The 18,904-nt window shown below is 33.9% G+C and overlaps 1 protein-coding gene across 3 annotated transcripts in view; it reads left to right on the top strand.

The window, feature by feature from the left end:
- Nucleotides 1–4,063: 4,063 nt before the first annotated feature.
- The window catches only part of LOC121318256 (scm-like with four MBT domains protein 2), a 75,894-nt gene continuing 61,053 nt past the window's right edge, over nucleotides 4,064–18,904 (top strand). Inside the window, exons 1-5 of one of the 3 annotated variants that reach the window (XM_041254726.1) lie at nucleotides 4,064–4,224; nucleotides 10,511–10,668; nucleotides 12,440–12,534; nucleotides 14,828–15,068; nucleotides 16,828–16,848. In XM_041254726.1, the coding sequence (XP_041110660.1) occupies nucleotides 10,548–10,668; nucleotides 12,440–12,534; nucleotides 14,828–15,068; nucleotides 16,828–16,848 (478 nt within the window). In that variant the 5' untranslated portion in view covers nucleotides 4,064–4,224; nucleotides 10,511–10,547. Of the gene's footprint in view, nucleotides 4,225–5,534; nucleotides 5,652–10,510; nucleotides 10,669–12,439; nucleotides 12,535–14,827; nucleotides 15,069–16,827; nucleotides 16,849–18,904 lie in introns of those variants that run through there. The other 2 variants (XM_041254727.1, XM_041254728.1) reach the window with 2 other exon arrangements.

Below are 18,904 nucleotides of genomic sequence, written 5' to 3'. Positions count from 1 at the left end.
TAAAATAATTAAGAAAATATCAAAGTGGCTGTATCTAAGACATTAAATTTATACAAGAAATTACCAGAAACTTCGCTCTCTATTCTCTCCCCTGTTGATTTAACCACCTGTTCCCTCCCTCTCTTGAAGACCGGCCATTTCGTATTTGACACAGAAGTGTATCGTAACCATTCGGGACCTTTACAAAGACAACATTTCATATGCAACCAGTTCACCCAATTCCTTTCATTTCCTTCTAAAACAGACACAGATTCTGCATTTGAACCCAATAACAGGGGACTGATATCCATAATATATTCCACGATCTTTCTTATACATTGTCCATCCTTGTCTATGTTAAAAACTCTATGGGAACAGGATTTGGGCTTAGTCCTACAAGATGACCAGTGGGAGGCCCTTCTATCTCAGATGCACTCCTGAACGTGCCACCCAGGGGCTTATACAATTTAAAATTATATACCATATCCATATGTCTAAGGCTAAGCTAGCACAAATCTTTCTGAATTTGGACCCGACTTGTGACAGTTGCAAGCAGGGTCCTGCCTCTCTCATACATATGTTTGGGTCGTGTCCTGGGCCGGTTCCTTTCTGGTCTTCTATATTTCAGACATTTTCTCACATTGTACAACTTGTTCTTTTTGGTGTTTCACCAGATGACATCCCTATGTCCAAGATACAATCCAATTGCCTGGCTTTTGCCAGTCTCCGAGCCAGATGCCTTATATTATTTAAATGAAAGCAAGCTGCCCACCCATATTTGTCCATTGGATTACGGATACAATGCAATTTCTAAAATTAGAGACAATTAAATATACACTACGTGGGTCCACTGTTTTACACAGTGTGCCAACCTTATCTGTCTTGCTTGGATATTCTAAGCCTCCCTTCTCTTCCGGAGATGTTGAGCTACCTCACTCCCTCTCAATTAATCACTTATTCTAGTTGCTGCTGTCTGTGCATGACAATATCCACATGTCTTTTTTCCTTTTAATGTATTTATCTATTTTCATTATTATTATTGTTATTCTTGCACTTTTGTTGTTTATTACTTTTTGGTTTTATTTGCTTCTCTGTGATTATATATATATATACATATATATATATATATATATATATATATATATATATATATATATATATATATATATATATATATATATATATATATATATATATATATATATATATATATATATATATATATATATATATATATATATATATATATATATATATATATATATATATGTGTAAACCACCCGTAATACAGATTAAAGATTAATTTCTTTGATAAAATATAATAATATATATATTATATATATATAGTTAATGGTCTTTGCAAAAAAAAAGTACAATTACGACATTTAATAACTGGATTAAAACGTTTAGGAAACATTATCTTTATATCATCAAAAAAGTCTCGTCTTTGACTGGAACAATTATTTCAGAGCGACAAGTCACCTTGTTAATACATGCTATCTGTAAGAGTCGATAGACATAGCTGTTATAGAATCTATGGTTCAAGTGTACTGTGAACAATAATTGTTCCTGTCAATTCACTCTTTGAACGATAAAACTTGCTATTTTGTTTATACACATATATATATATATATTATATATATATATATATTATATATATATATATATATATATATATATATATATATATATAGACAATATATAAGATATCCATGTGAAAAATTTTAAGGTTTTACAAAATGTTTGAAACCCTACAAGGGAACATTGACATGTATTAAAAAATAAAGTAAAAAAACGAGCTAAAGGCGAAGTTTAATTTAATTTTTTTTTTAAAAAAAATACTTACATACACAAGTAAATGTCACAAGTCAGTACCAAGGTTCTGTTTTCGTTTTCATTTTTTGTTTTTTAAATGGCATACCAGAAAGTTCACACTGTCACATGATTTGATTGGAATAAGGAAATATGTTCAGTCCCAGCATTTGTGTATCTCTAGACATGTGCAAAGCAACTCAAAGCCAGTTTAAGAGATTTAGAGACAACTGAGATTTAAAGACAGTGATAACTTAGTATTGAAAAAAAAAACAGAACCCAGAGCCATGAGAGCCATTCCAACTACCATAAAATAGTAACATAGTGAGGGAAATGTAAACAATGAATTCAAGTGTTACTTGCAGCTTCTTACTATTTTTAATATATGTATTATTTGCAACATATTACAATTTGTTATCACAGATATCACCACTTTACTTTGCATTCTCTCATTTGTAACATGTTTCTAAGTTTCTGAGCTTTGCACAATGGCAGAGAGCAGCCCTATCCTCTGTGTAGGCCCGTGGGGAAATCCCAGGATGATTGCTGTCTATTCGGGAGTGTCTCTTGTACAGGAAACATTTGTTGTCAGTCACCTGTCCCAAAGTTTCATTAAGAGTTTCTGTAAGTGGATCAGTAACTGGGACTCTTTCTCCTGCAAAGAGAGGAAGTGAGGGTTACTCTGAAGTGTTGTATCTTTTTTAAGGAAGAAAAATGTAGTGAAAAAAAAAAAACATGTTCAACTGCATTTTAATTAAGGGTACTAGCTTTTAAATAGCTGTAGCATGAGCAGAGTGAAAAATAAATTTTACTAAAACTTTGAACATGATTGTGGGGCAATGAAAATAAGATACATGTATCTGAAACAACAATCCCTGTATAAAAATAAAATAGTTAATTTAAATGAATACCATCTGAAAAATTAGATGTTAAAAAAAAAATAATTAATTTGATTACATAAAGACAAATGTTTAACATATTTTCTACCATTAGGTGTCAGTATTGCATTAGAGATGAGAGTTTGTCCCATAGTTTGCACGGTTTAATTAATAATAATTCATTGAAATTAACGAGGTTAATTTGTTAAATGTAGTTGTATTATTCCGTTAGCCAATATAAGTAGGTGTCGAAGATGAAATACATACCTTGAATTATATGTAATTATATACAGAAAGAAACGTTTACAAGCACGATTACAAGCATTACATGTGAAAATGATTTCATAATATGCAAAAATAAGCATTTTATTTTAGCATCTGTAAAATCAAAACGAGCAAGCGTCATCATTTTAAATCATAATTCATAGTTTATTATTTTTGTATTATTATGTTTAACGTTTGTACACCTTAAATACACTGATACCAACATTCGAAATGACATCACTACGTGCAAACATGTGGACTTTGGATTGTGAAGAGCATGTGTATTACAAGATCAAATAAATTTGTCATAGTTTTTATAGTTTACATTAAAAAATGATATGCTCTTCGGTTTATGTTCAGGTTAAAATATACTATGGAGTATAATACAGTGCTAGATTAAGAATAATTATATTTACCATAAACGTAAAAAAAAATAATATTCAGATTTATAGAAAAAAGGAAATGCATTTATATATCATTCGTTTTGGAAGCAATACATTCACACAGTAACTTACAAATGGATCGTCTGTAGAACTGTTTAGGAACTTTCATTAACTATTAATACATTTACTGTATTCTGAAGCAAACCACAGAATCTACCATTTTGCGAATTCTGGATATGAATTTAAAACCAAACAACTGTATTATTATTATTATTATTATTATTAACCTTTAAAAAATAATGAAACTAGAAGCATATGATAGTTGTTGGGTGTAGTGGTTAGTTTTCTATCGTGGTGACTCATACCTGACAGTGTTTTCATAATGAACCTTTGATATTTTAGATGCTAAATGTGAAGAAAATCTGAGATTACATGTTAATGTAAACTATTATTTTAAAATATGACAATAGAAAAAATGAAGTTATGGTAAACTATACATTTCGTCAAACGATTAAGTAACCATGACTGTTTTATTAAAAAATACACAAATTAGGATTAAAAACGCTTTGGCAAGCAACTAAAGAAATGTGTTTGGTGAAATAATTGACTGCGACGAAAACATTTTCTTTTATTCAGATTTTTTTTTTTTTTTTTTTTTTTTTTTTTTTCCAAAATGGGGGTGGAGGCTTCGTCATTCTATTTATAATTGGCTAAGAAAATTTTGCAACTGCTGTAAAGGTCAATGAAGGAGTTGGCTGGAAAATAATCTGAAGATTTTCAGACATGCGCAGTGGGAGGATGCCATATTGGAACGAGTCTGTCGCTGAGAAAAGACACCGCTCGCTTGCCTTCTTCGACTGATCAAAGGGGGGTCGCAATTTAAGACGCTGAAAAAAAACTTCATCCAGGTAAGGCAGGTGACCAGTGATTATTTCTTTTGGTAGCCGAACCCCTGGTTTAATCAGACTTGTCGTTTTCTCATTGATTCTACCATTAGGAAAGCTTTTTCCTGGTTAAAATGTTAAACTGATCTGAAGCTCTTTTTCTTCTAAAAGCAGAAATAACGAGGCAAGTTGTGCAAAGTGTTTTGCCATGTGTATTTATCGCTTTCGCGTTTATACATGAAATCTTTGGACGATGCCTTTAACTTTAATTGTGTTCGATTCAGAAAATTGGTTAAAATATCTTTTTTAATAATTTAACACTTAAATGCAAATTTTGATTTTTTTTAATTTATTTATTTATTTTTATATAGATTCTATCATTTTGAAAGTAATAGCCTGATATTTATGCTCTTTTGGCTGACAAGCTCGTGTGACCTCATTTCATTTTTAGTCCTAGTCTATATTTGCACTGGTGTTTATTATAAAGCTTCGGTCAAATCTTATTTTAAGGATCTTATTCAATAAATTTGAGTGTGGTCTAAAATGCTTTCTTTTTTTTATTCGTAACTGCACAGAGAATATTGGCTACCTTGTATTTTTCAACATGGCGGGTTAAGATCTTTTTAAACTGAAAATACATTCTTTGGACAGGGAAAAAATAAAATCGTGAGAGTTACCTGTTTGATGAAGGTCTCTTTTGTTATAACTGGAACTGCTCTATTGAATTAAATGGAAAATGAAAGTGTTGCAATCTTGTCCGAGTTTTTTTCCACTGTAAGACTTTTAAGTCTGTGAAGTACTTTGGCAGAGTACCAAAATACATGTAATGTTTGATGGATTTTATTGTCATTTATAATAAATGGGCGTTGAAATATGTTGAGATATTTGTTAACAAATATAAGAGGCAAGTGCAGGCAGTGAATTTGTAACAAAGCACATAAAGCAAATAAATACACGATGGTGATCAACAACTTTTCAGCTGAGGCGTTTGGGGATGGGGGTGAGGGGTGTACTTTACTTTGCATTCTCTTTACTCATTGCCAACGGCCAGTTATCTATTGATTTAGTAGTTTCCATTACATTATATATACATATACATATAACATGTTTATGACATGTTTATTATAGTATTTCACATATAACTCTACTACTTTTGGCAAATGTTGGCTTACAGAATTGGTTGACATCATCGTGTTAATGAGAGATTGGATGAATTTCAATTCAGCATGTAATATTTGTGGGCGGCAAAGAGCTTATGGTCTGTAGCCTACACTCAGAAGCGCAACCTGCACATTGGGTGACAGTTCAGTGCAAAAACTAGACATATTGTCGGCGTCCTTTGCAGATGATGTTCTGACTTTTAAATAAAACGTGATAACAAATATTTAGCAATACGTCTCTTCTCGGACATTTTAGAAATAGTACAGCTCTAGATCGCTGCACAAACAAAGGTAAGACGAGGAGTAAGGCAAACGAAGCGAAAGGGAAACGGGTAATCATGATGTACAGTTTACCACTGTAACAGCTTGTCGGTTTCACGTCAAATATAAAGCATTGCAGAAAAAAAACAATACATTCGTATCTGCAAATGCCTGAGTGTCTTTCACGCAGTAAACAATGATAGTATTTAACGGCTGTAAGATATTTCAAGCAAATGATAACGCGTTTAAAAATAGCGCACAGATTATTATTAATATCAGCATTATTATTATATCATGAGTGTATTATGATGTATTTGCTTTTGAATGTGAGATACGTACTAAGCAATAAGCAGTTCCGATTACAGTATTCACAAAATAAGGAAGTGAAAAGACGGGGGGGGGGGGGGGGGGGGGGGGGGGGGGGGCGGAGTGGTGGTGTATTATCAAACCAAGGTATCGGTCCATGCAGAGTCAGAACGATGCTGGTGAACAATTTTTTTTTTCTTTGTGTGCATGACATTTCAGTATCATGGGGAATACGACTGTTCTATTTTACAACATTCCTAGGAAAATGTTTGTGTGGTGGTATAGACAAGACACGTTCTTTTAAAGGGTGTTTTTTTTGTTTGTTTTTTGAAGGAATGGTTGGGTCTATTTTGTATGGTGAACATATTGTCAAGCATATTGTCATCTGTGGCTTTGTAATTTGTATAATATTTAACGATTATTAAATAGTCTATATCGATTTACAGTTTCAAATAACATTTAAGAAAAAAATTAAACACTGATGGTTTTATTGTAAAAAACATAGCCTTATGAACGTGAACATATCCCAAATTCACACCACTTTAATGACCTATTGAGAAACAGCTGTAAGCCTTTGAGACTGGGTATATTTCTGGCTGAAGGAAGCTCATTTTGAGCTGAGATAAAATAATAACAACAATAATAAAAATCGATGGAAGGCTGTAGGCCTAATCTGATTTATTCATGTTGTATCTTCAACTGTCATTTGCACATTCATGAGTTTTGTTTACAGCGGGGATTGTAACCTTGGCCCGCGTTTTTAAAACCTCTTTAAAGTGACCGGTGGAGTACATAAGGGATGCTCTACAGCTGCACTCCACTTAGAAGTAGAAGCAAATGAGGACAGATGCAATTTGTATATTTGATTTATTTAACAGAGGTGACACTTGACGTGTTTAGTAGTATTCTGTTAGACATAAGACATAGAAGAGTTATATATATATAGATATATATATATATATATATATATATATATATATATATATATATATATATATATATAATATATATATATATATATCTCCCTCCCACAGTCCATAGATATGCTGTTCAGGTTGATTGGTCATTCTAATTTGCTGTGTGTCCCATCCAGGGTGTAGTCCTTGCACCCTGTGTCTGCCGGGTTAGGCTCTGGCTCACCGCGACCATGTAAAGGATTAAGAGGTTAATGATAATGGATGGGTTAGTACACGTCACACCCTGGATTGAGAAACAGGATTATCAAATGGTCATAAAACACAAAAGTTAGGTTGTGATTAAACACATTTTAAGTGACACATAAACTATTATTTTCTATTAGTTTTGCATTTTCTGTTCTATTAGTCAAATTGATAACTTCCATGAACCAAATGATAATTATAAAACGGGTCGACCCGTTCTTTGCAAATTTCGCTTACGATTTACCTGAACTTTAAATAACAGGGTTGGATTCTCAATTTGTGTTGGATAGTGGATTTATGAATAGTCGAAATGCATTACAAAGGCGCGTCAAGTAAAGTCGTCACCAGTCGTACACATAGACATTGGCTGGAATGCGTGTCATGTGTCATGGACAAATCTGGATCATTAGGTCCCTAGATTGAGCCAGGCATTCATGTATTACGGTAAGTTTTAAATCGATGAATTTAGGTACAAACATTGAATATGGGGCATTTATCTATGTAATTTATAAGAATAAAACGGATTTCATAAATTACAATGTTTTAAATTTGATCAAAGTTCAAGATTTTAGAACATGGAAGGAATCAATATAAATTAGGCGGGAAATACTCATATTAGCAATTTAAAGCACAAATACTGTTTATATTGAGTGACAAACAACAACAACACCAACTACAGCGTAGTTATTTATTTAATTACTTTTTTTTTGTGAATAATCAGTGTTTTCATCAGTTTTGCAAATGCACTTCTTCCAAAAAACAGTTTTTATACAAAGTGCGGTTTCACAGACTCAATGAACCAGCGAGTTAAAAGGTTGACTTTAGGTTAATTTCGAAACTAAACAAAAATAATAAATAATAAACGATGTCAGCAGTGCCCACAATTGGCAGGTGCATGTGCAGTATATTGCTGACTGAGTGAGTCCAGCCATAGTCTTAATTTTTCAATCGAAAGCATTTATTCATATTTTGCTTTCTCAACATGTAATTATGTTAATTCCCGGTGTAAACACGGGACATAGTTAGAAAGTGGAATTGAGACTATTTACAGAGATACCAACGAGCTGCCTACTGGGAAAAAACACACACAAAAAAAATCATACAAATTAGAAATGGTACAGAAAGAATCCGCACGCGACGGCATCCAGGGTGATTCCCTCGACCACTGCAAATTGGAGCCACAGGGAAATGTCTCCTCCATATTGTCTGCACAACATGTTATTGGTTCCACTTCAGATTTAATTAGAGTTTTTATTTTGTTTAGAAAATCATCGGTTGTAATAAGTAATTCATTTCCCTTAGATCAAATTGTCATCGTGTAATGTACTGAGCAACTTAAAAAGAAAACGTCTTTATATCATCGTGGTTTAACTTGTAGTCTGATGATTATACTGCACTAAACTTAGATGTTATGGATTGCTATTTTCACCTATGTCAGGAAATGAGCTGCAATCACCCTTAGCTATTTTTTGACAGGTTAGCTAGGGTTGACACGTTTTATTAAAATGTATATCCAGAGATGTGCTTTGAGTTTTGACGATTATGGAGGTTTAAATGGTATGCTAATAATGTGCTAGACGTATAACCGGGCACGTGACAAATTTCACCAAACGCATAATTTTTAATGCATTAATTTTAATAATGTGTCATCATATACAGCAGCCTGTCCTGTATCTTACTGCTGTGGTGCCACAGTAAGTGCGGGTATTATGAAAAGGCAGGGGTCTGACAATTGCCTCCAAGTAGTTTTTCTAATTGGTTCATCAGAAAGATTGACACTGGGGCGGGTTTTATTCTCAGTCGATGTGGCGCTTCATTGGTGCACTCTGTGTTCATGCTGTAGTGGGTGTGGCATGGTATCAAGTCCATAGGGTAATAAAGTTAATGATAAGTGTTTTTACATATTACATATTTTAAATAAAAAAAATGGCATCTTTAAACAAAGGAATGAGGCAAAGCCACATGGAATTATTCTGAAGAACTGGACGAGAAAACCATAGTATATAAATAATTATGCCAAAACAAATTTGTACTACCACATAAAACAAGAGTTCAATGCTTTACCATTTGAAATGAAAACATTCAGAAATTATTGTAGATACAAACATCCATATCAAACAGAATGGTGACTGACATTTATTTAGCCCTTGCATCCCTGTGAATACGTATGGCAGGATTCAATATGTTCAGTGTTAATTCAGAGAACGCATGATGTGTAAATAACTTGTGTATAGGCTTTAATTTACCAGTACACTTTTATGCAAATCATTTGTTTAAAAAACAACAAAAAAAAAGCCCTTGATATCTATGTAATTTGTCAACAGAAGGGGATATTAAAATAAAAAAATAAATAAATCCTGTTTGTGACACTGATCCCTGAACAGAACAGTTACTGTATTGGAATCTGCATTCCGGTTCTGTAACTTATGTAAGCTGTGTTATTATTATTATTATTATTATTATTATTATTATTATTATTATTATTATATTATTATTATTATTGGTTTTGTTTTGTTCTTTGAATATAATTTTAAGGTTTAGTTTGGTTTAGTTTATAGCAAATAAGCGTGAAAGACACTTTTCAGGAATCCGTTCTTTTTTATTAGTGGTAGTGGATGAGATGAAGCTGACCGTTCAGGCGCAGGCTGAATAGGAGGTGATGGCTTGGCAACACAGGAGACTTTCCACAGAGCAGAACATTCCCGCACTACATATCAATCACGCCCTATAGTATGTCTGCCCTGGAGGAACCATCTTCTTGGGGATGAGGGAGCACAGCTACAGTGCTGTACATTCTCCTTGCCCATACAATTGTTAACCTTCGTGTGCTGAATTATGTGGTGGTTTTGTGATGCTGACTACTAGTCAACATTCAAACCCAGGTTTGAAAATAGGCATTCTTTTTGGTCTAACACACAGAGGTATTGAAGTACTTAATCACTCACTATGTTACTAGTAAACTCTGTCCTGTCAATATGCTGTTATGTTTTTAATTTAAAAAAAAAAAACGTTATTAAACTTGTTTTAATTTAGTTTGCAGTTTGAGAAGTACACACAAAGTCAGTAAGGGTTATTTATGTCATCTTCCTTTTCATATTGTTAACATACGTGTGCTTTAATCTAGGCTGATTCTGAAAAAGGCACCTAAAAACTGAATATCTGAAGTAAGGTGGTCATTAAAGTGACCCATGTTTGTGTGAAGCTGATTCAGTCCTCTGAAAAATGATACAGATTTTCTGTTTACTAGCTCACTGCTTCCACGTGACAAACATGAACAGAATGAAGTTTGCTGTCCCAAAACCACCTTTGAACTTGGAAGTGAAAGCTATTGGTTCAATATTCTGCACTTTTGTTTGGATTTCATTCCACTTCCGCTTCAGAACAGCACAATTCAGTAACTGTTTTCATAACATGTTGTTTTAGATAACCAAGGGGAAAGAAAATCATGAACTGAAAGAAAATGGGAGAGGTGTCATCAGAAGTTTTACCCATGATAGCAGAGAACATGCAGGAACGTGCAGTGCCATCAAGAGAGTGGTCTTGCAGTCCAGCGAATGGAGGTGGAGAGCAGATTGACTCAGGTGGGAGCCCTCGTTCTGTGTTCTGTACTTGCATCTACTCTGGGATGCCCTGATATAGCAGGTTTCCTTCTTTGCACATATCTGTGGGGGTTGTGCTTGGGAAGGAAACAGCAGTTTTCATGCGCAATGCTTTTTGCAAAAAACTAACAGTTTGAACAAATAACACAAACAACATGCAGAGTTTGTTAAAACATGAAAGAAAGTACAAGAATTAACATAATTTTTCTTTATGCTTTTCTCATCTGAATGGTAAAATTAATTATTAATGACTTTGTTGCATGGCAATTTGGAAAAGGGACAAACTTAAACATGCAAATGTTCTGCGATGAGTCTCACAGCATGCCTCCTACAAATACATCTGCACCTATTAGTGAAAAACACCTTTTAAAGTCTGGAAATTATTCAGATTTTGTTGCCTACTGTGTATATGCAAGGCTGCTTCAGGTAACATATTTTCCCTCTGGCAAAAACTTTCACTACTAATTTGTAACACAATAAAGATAATTGATGTTTAGGTAATTTCAGCTGGTATTACCGTTTTTCAATTTGCTTCATCACAGTTTTTTGTTATTTGGTACCTTAACCACCAGTTTAATCCCATGCTATTTTATACTAGAGATCAGTGAGGTAAGATACATCTTTCTTACAGATTAGATCTTTATAAACTGAGAAAGGTTTGTATTTTTTTAACATAAGAAATGTATGTATAACTACAGTAAAAGCTCAGCTTCCACTCTTTGTACTACAATTTTACTGTCCACTGTGTTGTCAGTATTAGATCATTATGAAATCATTATTCTCAGGTTAGTTTGTTAGTTCACAGGTTCTAGTTAGTTAGAAAAGTGATCAATACTGTGGCCAGAGGCCCTTCTAGAAAAGTGCAGCTGTTCACATCATGACATGTTTAGGATTTATTATTATTATTTTTTTGCATAATATTTTCTTACTGAAAACCATTTATTTACATACGGTAATGCATTATGTCACACTGTCATTTTTAGTTTATTTATGGAAGCTCTGACAAAACCAGTGTTATTCCCAAACATGTTAATACTGTATCTGCTGCTTTTTACAGACACGTGTAACAGGCAGTGTTGTGTGATACTCTGCCAGTACGGATTCAGTCCCCTATCTGTGAGATGAGGAGGTTAAAAGTGAATGCAGATGAGCCTGGCTCTTTTGCATTGAGTTTAAGACACTCGCTTGTGGCATTGTGGGGTTGCCGGTTTCTGGCAACCTTACGCCCTGTTTCATTGGTGCCGTGGTTCGGATCTGATAGATTGGCTGCAGTCGATAGGTGAGGTTAAAGGAGGGAAGAGTGTAATATGCAGTGTTGCGTGAAACACTGCCATTACGGGTTCAAGCTTCACAGACCCAATTTGTTTTTGGGCTTCCTAATGTTTGGTAATGTAGTCCAAGATTAGCGTTCTGTAAGAGTGTTTTCTGCAACAATTAAAGTACAGGATAAAAAAAGAAAAAAAAAAAATAAGGTCATGTTTTTATTATTTTTGTTTTTTTAACATGCATTTCTTCCTGTTTACTGTAACTTAAAATTACGGCACAAGCAAAAATCTTTATATGTTCTTCTCTTAGTTTTACCATATCATTTCAAATACAGCATGACATACCATTCCAATACAGGAAAAGTATGAGAACAAATGTGAATGTATATCAACCTTTCTTTAAAAAAAAAAAAACTGTTAAAAATTGAATTGAAGCTTGCCCTTTTTATCTGTAATTATTATCGTGATATCTGTCTAATATTTCACAGATGGAGATTCGGTAGAAGAGGATATTGATTTTAATTGGGATGAATATTTAGAAGAAACCAGTGCCAGTGCTGCTCCCCACACATCATTTAAACATGTGAGTGCAGTTCCTAATTTTATGCCTGATACTTTACACTGCAGATAAGGACTAATGACCTGATATAATTATTAAATGTCAATGGCAAGTAAAATGGGGTGTTAGATTTGCTTAATTTCCTAAATTTTAATAATGTTCTGTTTGTAAACAATCATAAGAATCTCTCCATTAGAGTTATGTTATATTTAGGCTTGCAACTATTCGATTTTAATTTTTTTACCAAATTGACAATTAATGTCAACATTTATTTTAGAAGGAATTTACCGTTGTTTTTTCTGTCTTTATTTTTCAATTCAAGCAGGGAATGGGTGAAATCGACCTTTATGCTTAAAAAAAAAAAAAAAGACTTTTTATGCCATCAAGAAACGTCTCATTTAGCGAAACCGCTTCGTCCTGCCACGGAGACTTCAGCTGTCAGTCAGGGTATTGTGCACAATATTCATTAAGTGTTTTCCTCTTGTGCATCTTTTTCAAATCAAGCTAGTAACTGTCACGGTATACCTATACAAAAGCTTATCTGGAATTTTACCCACTAATTTCAAAGTAGGCGCTTTGAATGACAGGCGCTGTAGCTGGCAAATGAAAGTACACAGTTAGTGCAGGACTTGATGATTGACAGTCTTTTAAACGAATGAGAGCATTCTAGCGCTGCTTCAGTCAGTGATGTCAGAACAGGGTGAAAGTGACAGTGAAACTACAGTACTAACAGACCATTGAGATGACTGACAGCTACCCCCAGCCATTCAGAGCGGAACAGAGACGGGACAGACAGCAAGTATACGAACACAAACTAGAGATGATTTCTAAATTATACATTTTGGTAAGAAAATAAAAAAAATAAAAAATAGCAAGTGGTTTTACCGATGTTTATCCTATATAAATTGATTTCAGTCTAATTTGTCATTTAACGAGCTTTACTGATTAATATCGAAAAGTAGCAAGTCTAGTTATATATTTAAAAAAAAACTACTACAACCTGGTGACAGGGTACACGCGCCCCTGTGTATATATGTATTTTATATTATTATTTTAATTATTTAGTTTGTAAAAATACAATGTTTTTCTTTGTTATTGTTTGGCAGCATGGATGGTGTTTAAAGCCCCTTCCCAGTAAACTCGTGTAGAATGTGATCATCTCCAAACTGAATAATTTAGTGTTCATTCAGAAATAGTCACAAGGATAAAAACCTGCAGCTTTTGTTGTTCAGGGTGGAGAGTGTGTTCAGGGAGAAGGAATGGGAGAGAGAAATGGAGACGGTGTTTTGAAAGATATATGCATGAAATATAGAAAGCAACTGCTACCTACCGGATCGCTGTACCAGCACAGTATTTGTTTTGTGTTGTGTTTCTAGTGCTTGTTTATTTTGGCCCTGGTGCCGTTTTGTTTGTTTTGTTATTGAAAGTGTGTATTATTTAATAAATAACCCTGAGCGTAGCAGTGTCTAGGCCGCAAGTGCTGCCTTTGCTGTGGTTTCATTTTCTGGTCTGACGTCACCCACCTCAGCCATCCTGCTACAAACCCTTATTTGTATAAAACAAGACCGCTGCTTATTTATGTATAAACAGTTTTAGTGAAAAAAGAAGGTTTTATATTTTTTCCCAGTTTGAAGACTGCTGTAAAAGCGGTTAGCTTAAGCAAAGTGCATAACAGGCAAAAAAACTTGCTGGCTGCTTGCCTCAGAAATATTCAAAGCAATTTCTGGTACCCACTGTTGCAGAGATCAATACATTTAACGAGAAAGTATATCCTTATCTATCTTAAGCTGGCCTTTTTGACAACCAAGGAGAAAAACAATATAATTTGCTTAAATAAATTGATTATCACCACTTGCACTATTTGTCAGAAATGTTGAAACCCCAAGTATATTGCCAGATAGAAGTTAAAGAAAGTCACTATGTTAAAATAAGTGGCCTTAAATCTGTATGAATGATTTTCATTATAGTGTTGCAATGTGACATGCACAGTGGAAACTTCATTACAATTAATCTGATCCCTTATAAAAGTATGCCACTTTATTTTTACACAGTGATGTTGCATTTTTACACAGTGAAACAATGCTTTTACCATGCTTATATCTCACCATGTATTTTCCACGCTGTACCATGTTTTTACTACAGTGATTTACCATACTTATCTGTGATTTACTATGCTTGCTTGTGCTTTGCTGTGATTTGCTTTTAATGCACTTTTCTATGTTTTCTAGTCACTTCATTTGATGACTGGGGTAAAACAAATCAGATTAAAAAGCATGGTTCTGTATGAGTTTATTCATTTTATTCTGTTTCCTTTCAGGTTGAAATCAGCCTCCAGAGCAGTTTCCAGCCTGGGATGAAGCTGGAGGTGGCTAATAAAAGCAACCCTGACACTTACTGGGTAGCGACTATCATAACCACTTGTAGACAGCTGCTTCTGCTGCGCTTCAGCGGCTATGGGGAGGATCGCAAAGCAGACTTCTGGTGCGATGTCATGACGGCAGATCTGCACCCGGTGGGCTGGTGTGCACAGAATAACAAAGTCCTGATGCCACCTGAAGGTAAGGCAGTAGCTACAGACCTAGAGGTGAAAACTAACTAACCAACAAAGTTAGCAAGGATAGACTCATCTGCTGCTTTCATCGCATGCTGGGGCAGACTGAGTTCTGGGTACACAGGTCTATAGTTGGCTGTCCAGAGTTTGCTGTTCAAATTTGAGAAGGGTATTTTTTTATTAGTCAAAATTGGCCAAGGGGTCACAATTAAGCAACAGGGGTAAATGTCGTTAAATGTTCTAATGAGGAAATCTTGGCAGTGACTTATATATAGTGTAAATGTTCCCAGAAAATAAATAAGAGTTTGTTAGGGTTATAATATTTCATGTTTTAAAAAAATAATATATATATATTGTTATGTCACTTATTGCAGATAGTTTGCAGAGTACAGGGTATTTAAAAAAACATAGATTGAGTTTTGTGTAGGATTTATGGGTTTTGCTAGGCTTCTACACAGGTTTACTCGACAGCAAACTGTTGCTAATTTGGACCCTTACATTCCAAACAGACATATGAGCTAAACCACTGTATCATAAACTGTTGAAACTGAATTTCCACATCATAGAGTACTTCAAATATTACATCAAATATTGACCTGCACATGTATAGTACTGTGCAAGTCATAGTTTGAAAGTAATTAAAAAAAAAAAAAAAAAAAAAAAGCATATTAAAGGTACAAAAACATTTACAGATGTCTCTTTATACAGGTTTGTTTAGGGTTAAAATATGAATTGTGAGAGCATCAAATATAAAAAACAAAGCCTATATAAGGCCTTTTTAACGGATTATGAGCAGTAGTACAAAGTCAAGCAACTCAATGGTAGGTGTAAGCAGTCTCATTTTTCTCAATAACTGACCCATACCCTAAAAGTAGGAAGGACACATTGCAAGACCAAAGACTAGGGAAAGCACCTAGCTTTGACTGCTTTAAAAGCACACTGATGTCAGTTATGAACTTTGAAGCCTTCAAAAACCAAAATGGTATTGGGAACACAGTAATTTCTGTTCAGGATACTAAACTCTCTACTGTACTCTGAACAAACCATTCTTGTGAGCATGGTCTGGTCTCAAGTAGTTTGGATTAGTGAGAATCTACTGTACTTTTTTAGGGAGTTTCTTCAAAATTGCTATCCAAGTTTAAACAAGCTGTGCTGTAATGTTGTCATTCAGTCAGGGTTTGTTGATTTACAGTACATGTAATATTAAATAGTTGTTCCTGTCTAAAAAGAGACTCAAGCACTTTTTCTGAACACCTGCAAATTAAGTGATGTAAGTGGGACTAGAGTGTCAAAAACACTGGCAGTTTACGCTATCTGCAGTGCTCCATAGATTCTACCGATTCTGTAGATCACTGACAGTGTTTGTCATTAAGCAGGTGGTTTAAACAGATGTTTCTCTGTGCATTATATACATAGACACAAATAAATTGTGAGTGGACAAGCATTATTAAAATTAGCGTTCTCGATTTAGCTCAAATGATATTTTCAGTGTTAAGATACCTATTTTATTAGTTTTGACTTGGCTGCAGTAAGCCCAAACTGTAGCTTCTGAATAAAATTTAGCAAACTGTAGTTACTCAATAGTTGTACAATAACAGAACTGTAGTTTTTAAAATTCTTTGAAATATTAACCCTCAGCATTCCAATTGACTTGATCTTTCAATGGCGGGTACATATATATGTATACACACACTGTATACGTTTAAATAAACAACCATCCCAGCTTGCATTTATTACAGTGATTTTTATTTCTTTTTATTTCTCAGAGAACTGTTACCTGAGAAAAGGTAAGCAGTAAAATCAGACTCTTTTTAAAACTATTTATGTCATGTCTGCTTTGTTAAAAAAAAAAAAAAAAAAAATGCTTTTTTGCTTTATTGGATCCATTTCCCCTCACAAAACTGTTGCTTGATGAAAGTCTGTGCACCAAATTTGGAGTTGTTTTTTCAGGAGCTAGGCAAATTTATCAGGGTCTTTAACTTTTCATTTGGCACCAAAAAAGTAAAACTCAACTTGGAAGGTTTTGTAACAATCAATACCATCTATATTTTACCTGCATAATAACCAATGATGTATGTTTATATATATCTATATATATATATATATATATCTATATATATATATATATATCTATATGTGTGTGTGTGTGTTTATATATATATATATATATATATATGTGTGTGTGTGTGTATATATATATATATATATATATATATATATATATATATATATATATATATATATATATATATATATATATATATATATAAAAATTCTGTAATGCCGTTTCTGCTTCGATCAGTATTTACACGGGTTCCATTTCAAAAGCAAGGGTCCCTGGGTGGCTCAGCTGGTAGAGGCACAGCCACATGGTGCACAGGGTGAGTCGTACAGCACAGGTTCGTGTCCTAGCTGTGCAAAGTAGGGCAGTCTTTGCTGGGGACTACAAAGGGAGGGGAAAAGTGATTAGGTATTCCAAATCAGGAGAAATAATAATTGAATGCAGATTCAAAAGTCAGGTATTTTATGTCCCACTGTGAGTTAGTAAATGGAAATCACAGTTGCATGGGAGCTAAAATTATTTTTGTACAGAACAAGTGATCTGTTAAACTCACTTAAGAAAATACATTTTCAGAAACACTGTTTGAAAAATAAGTTGTTAACAAGCCTGATAAATAATGATCTAAGCTGAAAAAATCAATAGAGAATGATGTAGAACACACATAATATGATATTTAGAAATGTAAGAAAATAAATATTGTGAAAATGTAGATGGTATAATATGAAATGTATTAAAACATATGCTTGTAATGACTGCTCAAAAGACCATTGAATCATAGTCTTTACAAACAAGTGGTCTTTCTATACAGGTGACGAACAGAAAGAATAATATAAACAGGGAGTGCATGGAAAGGTGATCCTTCTATACAGGTGGATGATACAAGTTTAACTGCGTACATAATACTGAGTGAGCGGTTACCAACATGGTTTAGAGTTGTGCCCCAAATCCTACTGTTTGTTATGCAAGCTGGGAAGGTTAGGTTTAGCAAAATCAGCAAATACCAGCATATTACCAGACTTTTATTGGCATACAGTATTATTAAACAATCTACTTAGCCTGCTTTTATGACTTAAGATCACAGTGCAACACACCTTCATGAAAGCATTTGAAAAAGAGTCACTGAATACACACCCTTCTGAGAACATTATAAATAATAATATCAAGTTGCCCACACGAAGCACTGTCGAAACAGCACTAACACATATAAAATCATTGATCAAGTTCATAATAAAGCCATAACAAAACATTCCTAAACAATTTGAAGGATGCTAACTGGAGATGTCCTGATACAATGCTGCATTCTGCTGTTTTTCATGTTTTCTTGATGATGAGCCTATATTAAGAAGGTAAGCGCACAAAACCATTTCAGGCACAAACCATAGGAACCTGTTATGATGATCCTGTTGCCTGTCATATGTCTATTCAAAATATAACCCAAGCGAAAGTTTACACTTTTCATTTATCATGGTTTCTTACTTCTCTGTTGTATAGCTTAGTTTAGAAATGCGGCAGCGTTGTGTTATAAAGGGGTCTTGTTTAGTGGATGCTTTAGATCTATCATTTAGTGTTGTGCCTTTGGATAATGTGTGAAAGAAACAGTTCTGCCCACTATTTATCAAAGCCAATAATGTAACAATGCTATTAGTAAACAGATTAGCATATATGAGGCTCAGAATCCTGCATGCAAACTACTGAGTTGTTTTTCACTAGTTTTCTAACATTTCAAGTTTTATTTTTGGTTAAATTAACAGTGAACTAAAAAGGATTTATAAGTAGTAAGG

Source organism: Polyodon spathula, chromosome 7, assembly GCF_017654505.1.
Source record: "Polyodon spathula isolate WHYD16114869_AA chromosome 7, ASM1765450v1, whole genome shotgun sequence".
In the NCBI taxonomy this organism is placed as follows: domain Eukaryota; kingdom Metazoa; phylum Chordata; class Actinopteri; order Acipenseriformes; family Polyodontidae; genus Polyodon; species Polyodon spathula.
This window is presented reverse-complemented; position numbering and strand designations above follow the sequence as displayed.